The sequence below is a fragment of the Neophocaena asiaeorientalis genome, unplaced genomic scaffold (genome assembly GCF_003031525.2).
Source record: "Neophocaena asiaeorientalis asiaeorientalis breed wild unplaced genomic scaffold, Neophocaena_asiaeorientalis_V1.1 scaffold119, whole genome shotgun sequence".
NCBI lineage: Eukaryota > Metazoa > Chordata > Mammalia > Artiodactyla > Phocoenidae > Neophocaena > Neophocaena asiaeorientalis.
In genome coordinates this window covers 2,453,842-2,473,197 of record NW_020175821.1, presented here as the reverse complement: position 1 = coordinate 2,473,197, position 19,356 = coordinate 2,453,842, and the positions used below count along the sequence as shown (strand labels likewise).

At 52.2% G+C, this 19,356-nt stretch overlaps 2 protein-coding genes across 3 annotated transcripts in view; one reads left to right on the top strand and one right to left on the bottom strand.

The window, feature by feature from the left end:
* Positions 1-12,141, bottom strand: part of RPAP1 (RNA polymerase II associated protein 1) — a 16,586-nt gene extending 4,445 nt beyond the window's left edge. Inside the window, exons 1-20 of one of the 2 annotated variants that reach the window (XM_024732539.1) lie at positions 12,090-12,141; positions 10,845-11,102; positions 10,396-10,544; positions 10,024-10,113; positions 9,447-9,567; positions 8,616-8,837; positions 7,065-7,244; positions 5,931-6,046; positions 5,546-5,644; positions 4,342-4,443; positions 3,957-4,124; positions 3,520-3,702; positions 3,259-3,393; positions 2,989-3,159; positions 2,343-2,500; positions 1,748-1,906; positions 1,394-1,595; positions 857-966; positions 380-575; positions 32-184 (exon numbers count right to left, since the gene is read on the bottom strand). In XM_024732539.1, coding sequence (XP_024588307.1) covers positions 32-184; positions 380-575; positions 857-966; positions 1,394-1,595; positions 1,748-1,906; positions 2,343-2,500; positions 2,989-3,159; positions 3,259-3,393; positions 3,520-3,702; positions 3,957-4,124; positions 4,342-4,443; positions 5,546-5,644; positions 5,931-6,046; positions 7,065-7,244; positions 8,616-8,837; positions 9,447-9,567; positions 10,024-10,113; positions 10,396-10,544; positions 10,845-11,025 — 2,895 coding nt within the window. In that variant the 5' untranslated portion in view covers positions 11,026-11,102; positions 12,090-12,141. Of the gene's footprint in view, positions 1-31; positions 185-379; positions 576-856; positions 967-1,393; positions 1,596-1,747; positions 1,907-2,342; positions 2,537-2,988; positions 3,160-3,258; positions 3,394-3,519; positions 3,703-3,956; positions 4,125-4,341; positions 4,444-5,545; positions 5,645-5,930; positions 6,047-7,064; positions 7,245-8,615; positions 8,838-9,446; positions 9,568-10,023; positions 10,114-10,395; positions 10,545-10,844; positions 11,103-12,089 lie in introns of both variants that reach the window. The other variant, XM_024732538.1, reaches the window with a different exon arrangement.
* Positions 12,142-19,076: 6,935 nt separating this feature from the next.
* TYRO3 (TYRO3 protein tyrosine kinase) overlaps positions 19,077-19,356 on the top strand; it is a 17,792-nt gene continuing 17,512 nt past the window's right edge. Inside the window, exon 1 of the mRNA XM_024732613.1 lies at positions 19,077-19,154. The gene's annotated coding sequence lies outside the window, so the exon portion shown is untranslated. The remainder of the gene's footprint in view (positions 19,155-19,356) is intronic.

The window sequence follows — 19,356 nt, the reverse complement described above, 5'->3', positions numbered from 1 at the left end:
GGACAGAGGGATGGGGGTTGGGGGCACCCACCGCTCTCTGGGCCAGGGCGAGTGCCAGGTGCTGCAGGTGGTACTCATGGCGCAGGGCCCACGCGGAGAAGGGTGTGAGGTGTGGAGCAGCCACAGGAGCCACACACTGGAGGAAGTAGTTCTGCAGTCCTGGGGCAGCCAATACGGCAGCCAGCTGAGGAAAAGCAAGCTTCAGATTCACAAGGTGACTTTGATGCCCTCTAGGGCTCCCTAGCTGCCCCTTCCCCAGCTAAACTCAGAGAAATGGGTGCTGGCAGAAGAGGCCTCTCTTCCCCAAGGGGCGCCCTTCCCCTTTCTGACTCCTGCCATCTTGGTCCCCTGCCCCCCTAACCAGGCGCCCAGCGCTCACCTGGCCACACAGCCCCTTGTGGATCCAGCCCAGGGTGTTGAAAAGAGAGAGGAGGGCCGTGAGGAATGGGAAGGGGGAGGCTGAGCCAGCCAGACTAAGAGGAGGGTGGCCTCCTGCACAGCCCAGTGACACGAGGCTGGGGAGAGCTTCAGGGGCCGGAGCACAGGACTGTGGGTTGCAGAGAGGGGAGCAGCACCTGGAAGCAGAATGGAGACACTGAGGGGGGCTCTGGCCTGATATGTGCCGGGCTGGAAACAGCTGCTTGGTCTGTGACCAAGGCTAGCGGAAACGTGGCCGTGCAGACAGTGCCCACGTTCCCTGGAGCCCCCAGTCGCTGCCTGCTAGGGATTCAGGTTTCCCTCAGGCTGGGGGGTTCCACCTGGGATGGACCAGGGAGCCAGGCGTAGGAACCTACAAGGAGCGAAACTGCCGCCTCCCCGCCCCACCCCCGGCTCCACAACCACACACAGTACACACCCCAGCGAATCCCACAGTCTGCCCAGAGCAGGCTGGCTCAGCAGGGGCAGCAGCAGCTCCTCCGACAGGCGCTCCATGTCCTGAAGCCAATCCCCTGGGCACAAGCCTGGCTGGAAGACCAAGACACTCACTGAGCTGATGGTCCAGGACCCCCATTCTCCTGGACCCCATGTACCCAGGCCAAGCCCATGATTCCGAGTGGCCAAGAGTCAGTGTTTAGAGGCTTCTGCCTTCTGCCCCTTCTAGAGGCAGAGGAGACCCTGAGGTTTCCCTGGCACCCACTGTCTAGGGTCTTGAGAGAGCATAAAGGCTCTAGGGAGGCCAAGCTGCTGTTTGCGGTTCTACGGTCCCTACCAACACGACTCCTTGGAAGCTCCACTGGACATGGAGGTGGAAAGAGGAAGAAAGGTAGGAGGGAAAAGGTGGAAATGGGGAGGCAGGTATGGAGAGGTGGAGACAGAGGGAGAACGAGGGTGGAATGCTAAGATGAAGGCAGGGCACCCAGGGCAGCATGGAAGGCAGGCAGGCAACACTCACCTGCTGGCTCCAGGCCTGGTAGTAAGCGTCCAGGAAGAGCAGGCAGGCAGTGGGCACTGGGCCAAGGGCACTCCATGTCTCAGGTGTGGGCAGCAACTTCAAGGTCTGTCTTAGACAAGGCTCCACGAGAGGCTGGAGCCCAGACACCTGCGTCCAAGTGATTGAGGAAGGAGTGGACGACACACTGGCCTCAGCAGAGTCACTACAGGAGAGCCACAAGGGGCCACCGTGAGGATCTGGCTGCCTGGACTCCCCTCAAAGCTCTGGCCGCCCTCTCCCTGTGGAGGAGCACTCCCACCGGTCCCAGAGCTCCCGACAGAATGTCACCGCTAGTGACTCAGGGCTAGAGCCTACCTTCTGGGCTCAGGGGTGGTGCTACCGGCGGCTAGGGTCAGCTGGGTGAGGACGGTGAGCAGTGAGGCTGCCCTCTGCAGAGCCAGGGGCTGAGGAGAGGGGCTGCTGAGCTCCTTCGGCACAGCCTGCAGGGCTCGAATCAGCACAGGGTACAGCTCCCTGGTGAGTGGGGAGAAGGACCGCCCTTCAGTGTGAGAAGGGAGATGGAAACAGAAGACACAAAGCAAGGCCCGGCCCCGGGCATCTGCAGTCTGGCTGAGGAGGAGCAGGAGGGAGGCCCAGGGCTGCGGACTCTGGGAAGGTTTCAAGAAGGAAGGCTGGGGGCTGAAGGGAAGGAGGTAGCCCCTCAAGGCTTCCACCACAAGAGGGAATTTAAATCTGATTTCACCAAGATACCAAGCTGGGGTGCACAGAATGTGGTTAACCCAGCTTTGTTCCACTCTCCCCCGGCTAGTCCTGACTCCCAAATTTTCTTCCTTTCTCCCAGAATCACCTCTTTCTCATACTCAGCCTCCCTCCGAGCTTGAACCTTGATCAAGGCCAGAGTGCAGAGCTGGAGGGGTCTGTGAGGGAGCCTACCCTTGTCTCTCCTCACCTGTAAAGGTCACCGCCCTGGCCGTAGGAGGCTGCCACGGCCCACAGACGGAAGGCCTCAGTGCTCAGTGTCTCGGCTTCCTCTGGGGGCAAGGCCAGATCCTGGGGAGCCTCAGCTATAAAGCGGCACAGGCGACTCCGGAGATCAAAGCCACTCAGCTGGGGTTGGGCAGAGAGTCTGGGGATCAGGATCAGCTGGGAGCCCAAAGTTCCAGGCCTCAGGTTCTCTCACTACAGAGACTGGCTCAACTCATCCCTGTTGAGGCCCCTCTGGTGCCAGAGGGTCATGGTTCTGGGCTAGGGTGAAACTATCTCATCCATCCCTCCCTTCCTCTCTCCTTCCATCCTTCTTTTTAGCAAGCACTTGCTGGGCACCTTGGCTATGCCTATTTGTATGTGGCCCTTCTGGCCTGGGTCCAGGGAACAGGGAACCTTCCCTTCCCATGAGAGCAGAGCAGGCCTACAGGATACACTAGGCTCCAGGTGACTAGGTTCCTGCCTGGGGGTTTCTGTTCCATTTCTAGGCAACTGGAACAGATACGAAGAGAAAGATGGCATGACTGGGCCACCCAGAGTGCAGGGGCTATGCTTAGCCCCCAGCCCAGCCCTGTCTCAAGCCGCCATCCCTTGCCCTGTGTTCTGCTTACCAGCCGGGCAGCAATATTCCTACCAGCCGAGGCCAGGACACGAAGAAGTTTCATGGCAGGAGCACAGGGCACTCTGTGTAGACTGAGGGTAGGCCTCACCCCCATAGGGGACCAGCTGGTGGGCAGGAACTCTTGAATCACAGTCTCTATCAGCCGAGGGCACTCCAGGACCTGTGCAGGCCAGGACGAAAAGGGAGGTAAGGAGGCTGAGGGTCAAGACCAGGCCTAGCTAGGCTCTTTGCCCAGTCCCTGCCTCCTTCTCTTTCTCACCCTTGTGGCTGACTCCAGGGAATGCCGGGCCACGCGGATGAGCACAGCCAGGATGTCAAGGACCGCAGAAGGTCCTGGGCAGGTCACCTCCAGCAAGTAGCGTAGTCGAGGCAGCAGGTTGGTGGCCAGGAGCCCCTGAGGATCAGAGACACAAACCCACTACCAAATGCAACTGGACCCTAGGCCTTGATGACCCCTCCTGCCCAACATGTGCTGGCCCCGGAGGTCATGGGACAAGTTCAGCTGCCCCAGCACTTTTACCTTGATGACATCATGTCGGGCCAGGTCAGGTGGAGGCAGGTTTCCTTCCTCCGGGCTCTTCTTTTTTGCCTTTTCTGCTGGGGGCTCTTCATCCTCATCCTCGTCCTCCTTGTCCTCCTGGCTGGGCATCAGAGGGAACACCAAAGCTCCATGGTACCAAGAGAAGGTGCTATCGAGGAGCTCCTGCCAGAGGAAAGAGTGTGAAGGTGGGAAGAGGAAGAAGGCATCAGGCCAGAAAGCGGGTCCAGAAGTAGAGGGCAAAAGCCACGCACAAAGGACAGAGAGGCAAGGCTCCTAGGCTTTGGGGCCTTTAGAAGGTAGTGACACAGCCACCCCATTCTGTGCTCTGCCTGGCAAAGCCTCATCAACGAGGGCAGCCCCAGCAGAAGGCGTAGGGACCCTAATGCCTTGAAGCCTCATTCCTATGCCTGTTGTACCTCATCTCCAGGAGCCACCAGCAGAGCCCGAAGAGCCCGGACAGCAGCTGCGATGACCCCATCCACTCTGTCATCCAGAGAGAAGCGCAGCAGGAAGAGGAAACCAGCATCCAAAAGGAGGCGCAAGACACTGCCCACTAGCCGGTCCCCGAACTCGCCAGCCTGGGCCTTGAGGGCAGGAGGATAAAACCTTGCTGAATACGCTGAAGTTACAGTCTCTGTCCTAAACCCTTTACTTGTCCAGCTAGGACCCTGGGTTTATCCTGTTCTCAGTGTGACCCACACACAGCTGGTGTATGGGCCAGTGAGTCAGAGTGAAACAGGCAGGAGGTGGGAAAGTCTAAGGGGAGGGGGGCGGGCAGGATGAGGCCAACAGTCCACTCACCCTGCCGATGACCTGGGCCAACACATGCAGCGCTAGTGCTCTCTGCTGGGACACCTGGCTGCGTGTCAGGTGGAACAGCTCCTGAAGGGAGTACCCTGCTCTCTGGAACAGGGACAAGAAGTCAGAAGGAGCCAAGACACAGGGCAGCACCCACCAACAAATACGTGGCAACCCCTATCTGCCATGCACTAAGTCAGGTGCCACGGTGAAGACAAAGAAAAGTAAGTGATGTCTCTTGCCTCTGCTCTCCGTGGACCCTCAAACTGGTAAAGAAAATAAGACTGGCGTACAAGTAACCATAGCATAAGGCAGTTTGGGAGGAATGTAGTAATCGGTGTTTAATTTGCAACCAGAGAACAGCAGACAGAGAGAAGGGGCACCTGGAAAAGTGCTGTGGTCTCAGTGGGTGGGTAGAGCTCTGATGGCCTGGCATGGAGCAGAGGGGAAAGGCGTTCCCTGGAGTGGGCTTCAGGAACTGAGCCCTGGAGGTCCTTGAGCACAGCAGGTATGTGGGGAGGAGGCAACAGAATGTGCAGCAGAAGTGAGGGATGCAGAGCTGTGGGGTCAGCAGGGACAGATGGTGGAAGGCTGTTCTGTCATGCTGAGGAGCCAAAACCTTATTCTGGGAGAATTCCCTGAGCAAGGAAACTTTCTGAGGCAAGGGACAGCCTGAGCTGGGCCAGGGGAAATCACTACAGCAGACCCGTTGGGGAGCAAGCGAACAGCAAGACGGAGTGAGTGGAACATGGCGACTGAACAGACCAGAGGGATCAAGGCTCTGATCGAGGAAGCACTGTAGGGAGGTGACAAACAGAACTGGCAAGTTCTGGCGACTGACTGGAATGTGAGGGAACAAGGAGAAAGATTTCAAGCCTAAGAACTGAAAGGACAGGGACTTCCCTGGTGGTCCAATGGTTAAGACTCTGCGCTCCCAATGCAGGGGGCCCGGGTTCGATCCCTGGTCAGGGAACTAGATCCCCCATGCGGCAATGAAGATCCCACATGCCACAAGGAAGACCGGTGTAGCCAAACAAATAAACTAATAAATAAATATTAAAAAAAAAAACCTGAAAAGACAGTAAGGCCGTGAACTGGAATAGGGTGCACAGAAGGGCCAAGGCAGCTGAGCAGCAGTCCTTCTCCACATGGTTGTTAAAAGCACTTGCTGAGAGCTGCCCAGTACTCCCTGGACCCCACGCCTCACCTCCGCCTCCTCTCCATGGTGGTGTAGGCCCAGATGGGTGGGAAGGTCCACGCTGGGGGCCAGCAGCTCTCCCTGAAGACTGAATCGGGCCTGCATCCTCTAATGGGTACAGAAAGAGAACTATGGGCTGGGGGCACCAGCAACTTCCCCACACCCATTCCTCACCTGTAATCCCAGGCCTCTCAGGATGTAGGACCTGACTCTACCTCTGACCAGAAGTGGGGCTCCTCTGGCCTTAGAGACCAGGCAGGAAGAGGGGGGTGAGCACTAGGAGAGATGTTTCTCCAGCTTGGGGGAAAAGAAAAGCCTAAGTTCTGGGTGCAGGACAGCAGCCCCACTCACTGCCACCCCACCTTGCCCTTGTAGGCCAGCTGGCTCTCCTCACCTCCTGAGTCTGCTGCCGTCGGAGTGGAGGCAGGTCTCGGGTCCAATGGAGCTTCTCCAGCTCAACAGTGTCCATGTGTAGCCATTCTTTCTGGGGAGTCACGGGCAGTGCCAGAGCTGGGGAGATGGAAGCAGGTAGTATTCCCTAAGGGGCTCAGCTCACTGATCCACTGGGGTCCCAGCCATCATCCAGAAGCTGCCACATCCACCTCTGTCCAAGGGTCTGGCAGCCTCTGCCTAGAGCTATGACTAATGGCACAGCCCAGGGGCTGGAATGCCTGATATGGCAGAACACACCACGTCCTGGGCTCTAGCCCCTTTCTGCCCCCAAAGGTTTGTTGGGAGAGGAAAGAGGAAGCGGAGGAGATAAGGAAGAGAAGAGAGAGGAAGCAGAGGAGGAAGGCAGGACCACATACAGCAGGGAAACCACAGTTCTCCACTCTCTAGAACCGACCTTCTAAAGGAGCAGGGGAATGGAGACAATGAGGAGGGGGCAGCTATACTTCAGCAGAGCAAGATACAGAAACACACACCTGCAATATCCTCCTCCTTCCTCACCACCCCCCCACCCCCATCCAACCTGCTCAACTGGCCTAGAGTTCATCCAGGGGCAGTAGGTTCCCGGCTCTCCTAATTCAATTCTTCTTTTGTTAATCACTAATAAAATCATCCAGTTCCTGGAAGATGAGTGCTCCCACTGGCCTCTCTGCTTCAGGTCTGGCATGTTCACAAGACCTGCGTCAGACCCTCCCTCTCCCACCACCCTGCCATTATCCTCCCAACACTGAGAGCAGAGGCAGAAAGAACTGTGGGATGGATGGAGGCAGAGCTGGGGCAGCTACTGCAAAGGCAGGGGGCAGATGGTCTGGAGGGGGAGGGGGCCATTCAGCCATCACATTGTGCTGTCTCTTACCAGGGAAGGGGGAGAAGGAGCAGTAACAGGACAGGAAAACAGGAAGCACATGCAGGAAGATTATATGCATCAGCAAATGAAGACTGATTTCAAGCCAATAATAAAGATTAACGTTAGATGTTCAAGGACAGAGAAGATTCTCTCTCTTCCCATCTGCCAGGCCTAGGAGAAGGAATACTTTCCTCTACTTTTATTCCCCAGAAGTCCCCTCCTCCTCCAAACCTGGGGCTCCTGGCTCCAGCTTATCTTCCTGCCTGGGCTCACTGGCAGAAGTTGGCATGATGGGCTCCTCTCCAGTGACCTCAGCAGAGCGACCTCCTGGCCTCTGCTCCCCCATGGCCTTCTCTTCTACCTGCTCACAGGTGCGGCTGTGAGATCTCAAGAAGGCAACCAAGCTGGGATCTAGAAGAGAGCATAGAGGGGAGAATGGGTGGGGGCAGAGCCTCCCCAGCCTCTATACACCTGAAATCTGCTTAATACTGCCTGTCTGTGGGCGCCAAGGCCAAGACAAGCCACTTTCCAGCCCTGGCCTAAGCCCCGGGGCTCTCTTGCAGCCTCGATGACCCATATCTGTCACTGGGACCTGCCTGCCCACCAATTCCTCCACTCTTCACAGTCCCCTGGTCCAGGCCAGTCTGCCCATCCCTGTGCTTGGCCTCAGGTCAGAGGCCCAAAGTAAGTGGCTGTGGAATAAATGAATCAATGTTGACGAGGGCCAAAAAGAAGGCATTTAGGGGAATAGTTTCTCACTTTCAACTATTTTATTTATTTATTTATGCACAAATATTCACTAAAAACCTAATATATGGGGACTTCCCTGGTGGCGCAGTGGTTAAAATTCTACCTGCCAATGCAGGGGACACAGTTTCAAGCCCTGGTCTGGGAAGATCCCACATGCCTCGGAGCAACTAAGCCCGTGTGCCACAACTACTGAGCCTGCGCTCTAGAGCCCACAAGCCACAACTACTGAGCCCGTGTGCCACAACTACTGAGCCTGCGCTCTAGAGCCCACAAGCCACAACTACTGAGCCCGTGTGCCACAACTACTGAGCCTGCGCTCTAGAGCCCACAAGCCACAACTACTGAGCCCGTGTGCCACAACTACGGAAGCCTGCGCACCTAGAGCCCATGCTCTGCAACAAGAGAAGCCGCTGCAATAAGAAGCCCGCGCACCACAACAAAGAGTGGTGCCCCGACTTGCTGCAACTAGAGGAAGCCTGTGTGCAACAATGAGGACCCAGAGCAGCAAAAAAAAATAAAAGAAAACAAAACTAATATATGGTATGCTCTATATAAGTGCTAGATACATAGTTTGGAACAGATTGACTTGGCACTATTGTTTTGGTGAACAGAAACTAGGAGGGAGGTGTAGTATAGCACAGCATCACATAATAGAGTACCCTGTAGTTGTACTAGAGTACAGCCAAAATAGTGTATACTACACTACAGTAGTACAGTATACATGGTATAATGGTTAAGAACACAGCCCATGAGACCAGGTAGAACTGGGTTTATATCTCATTGGTGTTCATTAACAGGATGTGGCACCAGGCTGTGTGACCTGAGGGAGAATTTCTTAGTTTTGAGCCTCAGTTTTTTTTGTTTTTATCTTTTCATACATAAATGAGGTTAGTACCACCGACCTCACAGGAACAGTTTGAGGATAAAATGAAATGTGTTAAAGTCCTCTGCCTGGCACTCACAGTGAGCCTTCCTCAATAAATGATAGTAACTTCCTAGCCCGGTCTTGGCAGGAAAGGCTGGTACCCGTACCAAGCTGAGCCAGTAACCGCTGCTGTTCCTGCAGGATCTCCTCCGGAGCCATGGCTTGCAGTCTCGCTACATTCTCTTCATGGATGGTCTGGGCTTCCTGCTCAGCCTCCTGGCTTTTGAGCCCCTTCCCTGTAACCAGATGGGGTCCCTGGAAGCTGTAGCTGTTCCATGGAAGCTGGCTGCCCTGCTCCCTAGGTGTGAGTGCCTCACAGGTTGCAGCACCTGGAAGAAGGATACGATCAGTTTCATTGCCTCACCCCAACTGGGCCTTCTGTCCCTCTTCTCTAATCCCATTAGCTCTGGAGACAGATGGAAGCCCCAGAGTTTTCCCAGGCACAGAGTGGAGACCCCCCTGGGTTTGGCACAAGACTCCAGGGCATCCTGGGGCTGGGTTGGGGTGATGACCTCTCTACTCATTTTTCCCCTTGGACTTAGAAGTTTCTCTCAGAAACATCCCACTTTCTGACTCTTCTCTTGGATGTCTAGGCAGCCGTCTGCCTCCAGGGGCCTGCCCCCAGCTCTTCTGCTAGTAATTTGCACCATTAAAAGAATCTTGGCCTACGTCTTTATTTTACAGTCTCTACCAGACACTTCTATCCCCTTCCTTTCTCCTACAGTCAAGTAATGCCCTGCCTTCTCCCTGCACCTAAGACCCAGATGTGGACCCAAGCTGCCCATACTCAATAGTCTAAGTGGAGATATCGGATGGCTCCTCTTTAGATGGCTCAAATGCACTTCAGATTTGAGGCAGGGAAGATGTATATCCAAAGATGACTCTACAAATGTGTATTACAAAAAGACTGAGCCCAAACCTCTTCAAACCCTGCTCACCCTCTGGTGGGTGCAAGGTAGATGCAACTTCTCCAACTGGTGGGACCTTGGCTTCAGATGCTCTCCTTGCTGCAATTTCCTGGGCAAAGATACTTCTCTTACCAGATGTTGCTGGCTTCCCCTATGGGGCAAAAAGAAAACCCAGGTGACTGATGCTCATTACCCCATTCTCTTCTCAACCTCTTTATACCAAGGTCGCTGGAACAAAGAGAGATATAAGAGACTTGCTTAATCTCCAAGGGTCACAACCCTAGTCCTCAGAGAAAGCAGGGCTCTATAGAAGCATAGGTTTTGAAGTCTGACAGACTTGGGTTGGATTTCTGGCTCTTCTATCTATTAGATGTGTGGTGTTGCAAAAGTTATCAGTTTCCTTATCTGAAAAATAGAGATAATGATACCTATATTACATGGCTGTTATAAGGATCAAATGAAGTAACGCATGTAAAGTGCTTAGTGTGATGCTGTTTTAACAATGGAATTGCTTATCATTATTAAGATTATCTACCTGGGGAATATGCACTATGATGCTCACAAGACTGTCCTCCCCTAAACACCATGTGAGGTCACCGCTGCCTACCTGTCTCCCCTGTGAGCGATGGAATACAGGAGGGAAAGCAACGCCACAGGGCACAGGCAGATTCACAGCCACTGAACTTGTATCTCGTTCCTGCAGCAACAAAGTACAAAGCAGTGAAGATACAGAGATTTCCCCAGGCTGGACCCTATCCTCCTAGCCTCAGTTCTACATGACTAGAACCTCACCCTAGGGAGTCATGAACCCATCTTGCTTCTTAAGCCATAGTGATTCTAAACCAGCCCCCAACCTGACTGCACGGGGATAAAGTCCCATCTTTCTGAATCACTCTCTGCTCAGTAAGGCTCACCACCCACACGCAACATCCTTTCTGCCCTTGGATGCCTTGCCCCACTCAACCAGGGTGAGACGCACAATAATCTTAGTCAAGACAGCAGTGATGTGCTTATCATGCCTGTTCAGCCTCTCTTCAGGGTCCTCATGTTCAGGCAGGGGATGGCCGGGGCTGGGCCTGGCTCTCTTTGGGGGAGCAGGAACCAAAGCTGGGGGCAAATCTGGGAGATCTGAGAAAGAAAAAAACCCAGATGTGAGGTTACTCATATCTTCCCAGGAAGAGACTGAGGGCTAGGAGAAAGCCAAAGAAAGAAAGGCAGCTGTTGTGCAGCGCTGGCTCAAGCTGTGTCACCTTGGGCAAGGTATTTAACCTCTTTGAGCCTCCGTTTCTTCATATGTAAAATGGGGCTGCAGCAACAGAGGTTACACAGTTCTGAAATAATGATGGGGAATCCAGCCACATCAGGAAGAGGGAGAGACCCTGAAGTTGTACCGCTCTCCTTTTCAACCTCATACCCACAGCCACTCACTGTCCAGCATCACCACATCCCGATGATCCTGCAATGGAGGCCTGTCCGGGTTAGCATCACCACCACTCCTACTTCCTTTCTTCACCAGTTGTACTGCTGGGGCTGCACCAGCTGCAAGAAACTGACTCTGGAAGCGCAGCAGGTCCACCTCGGACTCCCCTGGCTTTGGTCTCGACAGCATCTTGACACTCCAGCTGCCTCCCTTGTGGGACTCTTTCCAGCACTGCTTCAGTGTAGGGAATTCACTCTCATTCACTCCTAGAAGCGGTAAAGACGATGGTTTTTTTTTCTTTTTTTTTTTTTTTTTTTTCAGTACGTGGGCCTCTCACTGTTGTGGCCTCTCCCGTTGCGGAGCACAGGCTCCGGACGCACAGGCTCAGTGGCCATGGCTCACGGGCCCAGCCGCTCCGCGGCATGTGGGATCCTCCCGGACCGGGGCACGAACCCGTGTCCCCTGCATCGGCAGGCGGACTCTCAACCACTGCGCCACCAAGGAAGCCCTCTGATTCTCTTTTTTGTGCATCAGAAAAGACTCCTTTTCCCTGGGTTCGGTGGACTCATTCCTCCCCATTCATACCTTATTGCCATTCCCTCCTTACTTAGCTCTCCCTGATGTCAATAGCCCAGCAACAATATCTACTGCCACCTTAGATTGTTTACAATCTGTGGATGATAAAAACTTTCAAGAACAACCATAGGGGACCTAAGGAAAATGTCATTAGGAGCCAGGCGGATAAATGTGTCATACCGGGGAGTGGTGATTCGGTATCATACTGGTGGGAACATGCCTGGCCGAAAAGTATTCAAATTATTAAAAACCTTGGGCTATAAAAGATCAATATATAAAAATCATTTGTATTTCTATCCACTATTAAAGAACAATCAGAAAACGAAATTAAGAAAACAATTCTATTTACAATAGCATCGAAAAGAATAAAATACTTAGGAATAAATTTCACCAAAGCAGTTCAAGACATATTCTGTCGGGCCCCACAAGGGCCCCTAGGGCTCTACGGTCGCGGGCGCTCCTGGGCCACCCGCGTCAACAAAGAGAAATCACGGAGTCTTAGCCTATGCTGCCCGCGGATGGAGGGCCGTGCCCAGGATCTCCGCATCGACGAGGTCGCGGCCGCTCCTGGCCAGATCAAAGACACTGGGGCAGACTCCGACAAAGAACTGGATACCCTGTACCAGAGCCCTCCGCCGGGATCTCCTATAGTCCGTCCCGCTAGCCCAGCCACCTACTTGGCCTTGGACCACCTGGACGCCGCCATCTTGCCCAGCTGGGGCCGGGCTTCCGCCGCCACCAGTTCTGAGCTTCCGCCCCGCAGCCCGGCCCCGCCTCTTCAGGTCCTGTCTCCGCCCACTCTCGGGAGGGGTTTGCCTTCTTGGTGTTCAGGAGTCGTGAGCCTGAAGGTATTACGCTTGCCGCGTCTCGCCGCAGCGCGGAAACTCTGGACGGACACTCTGTACATATACAACACCCGTGACAGAGGCAAAGTGTTCCGCAGACGCCCTTCCGCACTCACCAGCCCGGATTACCACATCCTACACTCCCAAGCTCAGGGACAGCACATAGAAACCTGCATAGACTCGACTGTGATCTCCCCAGTGTGATTATGGGCGAGCAAGAAGATAACCAGGAAAAAGGAAAGGTGAGCCCAAGGAAAGAAACACTGCAGGAATGGTGATAGTGAGGAGAGGAGAAAACAGCCTCATTGCCTGCAGGGTGATTCACTTCTTGAGCATCCTGCCTTTGTTCGTGCCAATGTCTCTTTTTCCTTCCATCCCACCCCAGTCTTTTTCTTCCTTTAAGGCCTGGTTGGAATCAGCTCTAAACTTTTGCCAACTGGGCCTACTCACTGAACTTTCCTTGGAATCTTCCATCTGCACCACTTGTGTGCCATGTTGGGAACATACTGCCCACTATCAACTGTCTCCAGTTACCTTTTCATAAGTACGTACCCTGTTCCCTTGTATAGACTGTGAGTTCCTTGGGGGCATCAGGCCTTCTTTTTTGCATCCGTAATGCTCAGCACCCAACATACTGCCATGAACATAGGACCTTAGTAAATCATTGCTTGATTGAAGGCTGTCTTAGGGCAGCCAGTGTTAGTCCAGGAGTTCTCAAACTTTAGCAGGCATCAGAAACACCTGGAGGGCTTGTTAAACCAGATTTCTGGGCCTCACCTGAGTTTCTGATTCAGTAGGTCTCCAATAGGACCCAAGAATTTGCATTTCTAACAACTTTCTAAGTATTCTACAGAATCCTTCTTTAGTTCTCTTGGTTTCAAGTGCAGCAGTAAATTTCAGCCACTAGGATTTAGCCAACCTTGGGGGTCCAAATTGTACTGGCTGTTCAGAAGTTATGGTGAATGAGGGAGGGAAATTGGATCCAAAAATGCAGGAAGAATGAATGTAGAAAATCACTGTTTGCAACCACTAATCAAACAATCGCTCCAGACAATAATCATCAATAACTGATAAAGCTATTAGGTAAAAGGTTGATGAGAACTTAGTATGGGTGGATCAGGTGGTCAACTTTTCAACCTACTGATGAATCTTAACATCACTAAAAGTGGGGCCACTGGACATAATGTGCCCCCTGATATGATGCCACTGAAAGTACAAACCATGTCCTAGGAAGCCTTCATGCCAAAAAATTGAAGCTGAATCTAGTCAGGCATCTAGATCTAACTATCACCTCTAACTACATTAAGAGATTATCAATTAAACATGTCATCCTTGTTTGTATCCTGATTCAAACAAACTTATAAAATGACGTCTTTTGAGACTGTTTGGGAAAACTGAACACAAACTGAGTTTTATATGATATTAAGTATTTTTAAAAGATTTTATTGTGTATGGGGAGTTCCCTGGTGGTCTAGTGGTTAGAATTCGGTGCTTTTACTGTCACGGCCCAGGTTTAATCCCTGGTTGGGGAACTGAGATCCCGCAAGCCAAGTGGTATGGCCAAATAAATAAATAAATAAGTAAAATGTGTTTAAAAAAAAAAGTGGGGCTTCCCTGGTGGCGCAGTGGTTAAGAATCCGCCTGCCAATGCAGGGGACAGGGGTTCGAGCCCTGGTCTGGGAAGATCCCACATGCCGCGGAGCAACAAAGCCCGTGCGCCACAACTACTGAGCCTGCGCTCTGGAGCCCATGAGCCGCGACTACTGAAGCCCACGTGCCTAGAGTCCATGCTCTGCAACGAGAAGCCACCACAATGAGAAGCCCACGCACCGCAACGAAGAGTAGCCCCCTCTCGCCCCAACTAGAGAAAAGCCCAGGCGCAGCAACGAAGACCCAACGCAGCCAAAAAAAAGTATTGGGTGTGGATGTGGTTCTTTTTGAAAAATAAATTTTATTTTTTAAATTTATTTATTTTTGGCTGCATTGGGTCTTCGTTGCTGCATGTGGGCTTTCTCTTGTTGCGGTGAGTGGGGCTACTCTTCGTTGGGGTGCTCAGGCTTCTCATTGCGGTGGCTTCTCTTGTTGCAGAGCACAGGCTCTAGGCACGCAGGCTTCAGTAGTCGTGGCTCATGGGCTCTAGAGTGCAGGCTCAGTAGTTGTGGTGCATGGGCTTACTTGCTCCGCAGCATGTGGGATCTTCCCGGACCAGGGCTTGAACCCATGTGCCCTGCATTGGCAGGAGGATTCTTAACCACTGCATCACCAGGGAAGTGCCAAATAAACTTTATTTTAGAATAGCTTTAGATTTACAGAAGAATTGCAAAAAAAGAAAGCTTCCATTTACTCCAAACACAGTTTCCCCTGTTATTAGCATCTAACACTAACATGGTACATTTGTTGGAATTGAAAAACCAATATTGACATACTATTACTACTAAGCTCCATACTTTATTCAGATTTCCTCAAATTTTCCCTAAGGTCCTTTTCCTGTTCCATCCAGCATACCACATTATATTTAGTTATCATGACTCCCTAGGCTCCTTTGGCTGTGATAGCTTCGTAGACTTTTTTTATTTTGTTGGCTTGGACAGTTTAGAGTAGTACTGGTAGGGTATTTTGTAGAATGTCCCTCCATTGGGATTTGTCTGATGAGTTTCTCATGATTAGACTGAGGTTATGGGTTTTAGGTCCTCCCCCTCCTTTTTTTAAAAAAAAATATGTATTTATTTGGCTGCACCGAGTCTTAGTTGCAGCATGCGGGATCTAGTGACCTGACCAGGGATTGAACCCGGGCCCCCTGCATTGGGAGTGTGGAGTCTTAACCACTGGACCACCAGGGAAGTTCCAGGTCCTCCCCCTCCTTGAGGCTGGAGTATCTACATAAATTATTTGTAATTCTGCATGGGAGATTTGTCTATGCTCCCCATGAATTAACTTATTAATTTATAATATACTTTTAAATTATTAATAAATTATAACTTATTCACTTATATATATTTATATTTGACCCTTTGATAAACCCCATCATTTTCTGTGTGTGTGTGTGGTTTTTTTGGCCACACCACATGGCTTGTGGGATTTTGGTTCCCCCACCAGAGACTGAACCCAGGGCCTTGGCAGTGAGAGTGAGGAGTCCTAACCACTGGACCTCCGGTCCTAGAATCAGCCATTTCTCCAAGGACCCTTGGTTCTTTTTATTGGAAAATGGTATTAGAAACCAAGATTTGGGTGCAAGGTATACTCATTGCTACTGGGGTGTCTGGCTTTTTGGCCCTTCTCAGCTGACAAAGAAAATATATGTGTATACTGTTATATATACACATATCTATAATTATTTCTGTATGTAACCATCTGAATCTATATATGGATGAGTTTTTTAAAGTCTGTTACAGATACACAGTGTAATATTTACAGCTGAAATTAATTATATGGCTAAGATTTGCTTTTAAAAACTCCAGCAAAAGAACAAAAAAAAATTGGGGATAATACAACACAACTGGCTAAGATAATCATTGAAGCAGAATGATGGGTACATTTGGGAGTCATTATACTCTTCTGTCTACTTGTGTGTATGTTTAAAATACTCCATAATAAAAAAGGTTTTAGAAAATAGCCTAAATTGCCATGTTGCTATTAAAGTGGGTCAAAAAGAGCACTACAGACAGCCAGATATGTGGCATTCACACACAGATACATTTTTTCTCTCAGGGCCATCCCTAGGTGAAATTTTGAAGAGGACAACTGTTTTTCTTCCACACGTTTGGACCCATCTGCTGTTTCAGAAACCCCAAGCTTATTGCTCTCTTCCTACTTCCTAAACCTGCTTTTGGGGAAAAACCTGATCATTTGAAAATGCCCCTTTCAGAGTGTGGTCTTTTCTAGGAACTTACTTTCTGCTTCATCATCAACTGGGCAAGGAGTGACATTGTTTATGGCTTAGGGATTTCAGGCAAGGGGTGTTTGGCAGGTACAGCAATAGTCCCCCAGCACCCCTGACATCACACCTGTAACGCAGTTTTGCTCCAAGTCCCAAAGTCAAAGATTCCCTGCATTCTCTAAGGTGATGAGGAACACAGACAGTCTGTGGTCTGCCCCATTCCTTAAAGGGAACTTCCCAACTCTTACCTCTTTAACCAGTAGTTGGGAAAGAATATAGCCTTGGTCACAGGGCCAGTGAGACTGCCATGACCCCATAACTCACGCTGGTTCCCCGCCACTCCCTGAGGTGGGGACAGGAGGTGGAGTCCTAACTCTGAGAAAGCTGAAGCAGCTACTTCCTGAGACTGCTGGAAGTTGCCATCAAGATGTTCTGCTGCTATGGGCAGGTGGTTCTCATTTCCAGTTTTGTCTTTGTCTTCTCTGGCTCCTTGGCCTCCTTGGACAGTCGTGGATTATAAAAGGCAGAGAGTGGGCAAATACTTATTTCACACGAGTAGGGTGATGCCAAGGCCCAACCTAGCTCCACCCATAGTAGGGGGCTGCTGCTGGCCCTTCCTCTCTCCTGGGATAGATCATAACTGGCTCTGCTTCTGTTCTGAGGACAGGAACTCCTAGGACATCTGCTCATACATTAGGTCAAATACATTTCCTGTTGATTCGATTAGTTTCCTTCCAAGCAATGCATTTACAAAAGGAAGGGAGATTTTTGCAGGCATGTATTTGCAAAGGCAGCCAACCTCCTCCAGTCACACACACACATCTTCTCCCCATCCACCCACAGAGCATCAGTCACATTTAGAGTTTGCACAAATGCACACCCTCCCTCATACATCACAATGCACACCCTCTCACCCACCTACACACCTCTTCCACAAAATCACACCTGCTCTCATACCCTTAAAGTATGTTCCTTTACTGTGCCCAGAGAGAGAGAGAAAGATGGGGGAGATGGGTAAGAAGAGTGGGTTGTGAGGGCTCAGGAAGGCAAGCATGCTGTGTAGGAGCTGGAAAGTCAGAAGACCAGGACCCCACAGTCCTCTTTACCCTGCAAGTAGAAATACTAGGAATCGAGAGGGGTTCAGAAGCAGGGGTAGAGGAGGCAGGCACTCAGGGTGCCAGGTCCCACATGGACAATATGCTGCCCCAGAGTGAGAGTGATGTGCCTCAGCCCTGCAGCTGAGGTAGGAAGTTTGTCAAGGCTGTGAGTGGAGAATGCAGAGGTATTCATGATATGTTCCAGAAGCCCATTTTGCCTGGTAGCAAAGGATGGTCCTTGGGCTGGGATTCTCATCAGAGTTCAGGAAATGGGTTTCAGGGGGAGGGTTGGGATAAGGGGTGAAAAGGAAGTGAAAGGCTGGGTTTGGACTCTGGGTTCAACACCTTCTAGGAGGGGTCTTCCCAGTGTCAGCCAGAGTCAACAATTTCCTTTCACTGGAAACTTGAAGTCCCCTCCAGAGAGGAGAGGTGGGGGAGAGGACCTTGAGAAATGATAAGTGCTCAAGTTCAGGGCTGCAGCAACCGCACTGCCGCAGTAGCCGTGGCCCCGGTGAATCTGGCTTCAGCCCCAGACTGTCGTCTGCCTGCCCTGATCCGACTCAGCCTGAGCTCAGACACTGTGGATTCTGGAATGGAGCAAGGATTTTCCTTTAGGATAGAGTCCTGAAGCTGACCCACAGCGCCCCAGAAAATTGCCTGAGCTCTCAGTGAAACGGAGGCTCAGGCCCCTGCCATCCAACTCTAACAGCGCTTCTCCCTGTGATGCCGCCTGGGGGCACCCCCAGCTGGGTCTGAGGCTGCCGCCCTGCACTGCTACTGTTGTTATCATAAGTATAATTAATAAACAAGCACTGATGGGGCCAAGAGGAAGAAGAGGCAGGCCCCTGCTGCTCAGGAGAATCCCTGAAAAGATCCAATGAGGCTGCAGGGAAGTGGAAGGCGGGTTGGAGGGGGCACTGAGTGGCTTGTCCCTCCTCCCCAACCAGGACTTCTGGGAAGGGCCCTTTGGAGTGTAGGCTCCTGGGGACAGTAAAGGCAAGGAAAAGAGGAGGGGAACATTTGGTAGATTGGATTTGGAACTAGCTCTTTCTCTGCCTGAAAGGATGTCTGTGGGCACGGCCATCCCCTTGATTACTGGTTGTGGGGCAGGCCAAGTTCTGAGGCAATTATTCATTCATTTAACAGGCGTCTGTCTACTTACTTATGGCGTGCCTACTGTGTGCAAGGTGGTCTACTAATAATAGCTAATGTTTTATTGGATATTGTGAAGACAGCCAGCTTTCACACCACATCCTGGGGCATGGAGGCAAAAAGCAGAGGAAGCAACTGGGGAGAATGACAGCCCCAAAAGATATGGGCCATTGGGCTTTGACCTATGTAGTGTAGCAGTGGGGATAGCAGATAAAACCTGAGTATTACCAAGATCTCAGAAAACTCAAGACCCAAGGCCCAAGGTCTTGGAGATAAAGGGGTGGGAAATGGAGTACGAAGATGGGGAATTTGGGCGAAAGGCTCATGAAAGAGGCAGGAAGGTGTGCTAGTATATCCTGTGGCGGGAGCACTGAGTCACGACAATTTCAGGGGGCCTCATGGTTGGGAGTATCTAGGGGATACTTTCTGTGTTGAGAGGAGGGTACTGGGTTCTGTGATCAGCCTGGACAAAAGTTGGGGTGTGGTAGAGGCTTCTAGCAAGGTTTGGAGGGAAGGATCTGGAGTGTTGGGTTTGAAAAGATGCTGGAGTCCTTAGGGAAAGGAGGGGTGCGGCTGGGGTGCCCGTGCAGGGGACTGAGCCAGATCCGTGGATCCGGCCTTGGGGCAGCTGGGGCAGGGGGTGCCGGCCGGGGCTGCGGAGGTCTGCGGGGGGAGGTCGGCTTTTTTCGCCCCCCCCGCCGCCACCGTCGCCGCTGCTGCTGCTGCTGGCGGGTCTAACCGCTCTGCTGCTCCCCGAGCCCGCGGCCGCAGGTAGGGGCTGGCCCGGGGGGCGACGAAAAGCGGGGGGCTGCGGAAGGGCGCGGTCGGGGTCGGAGCCCGGGGACGGCAGCCGAGCGAGCCCCGGGCCTGGGCGGGCCGGAGAATTGGGCAGGGGGCTCCAAGCTGGAAGGCCGAGGCTCGGGAGGGGGGAGGGGGCTCAGCGGTGCGTTCGCCGCGGGATCTCGGGTCGCGG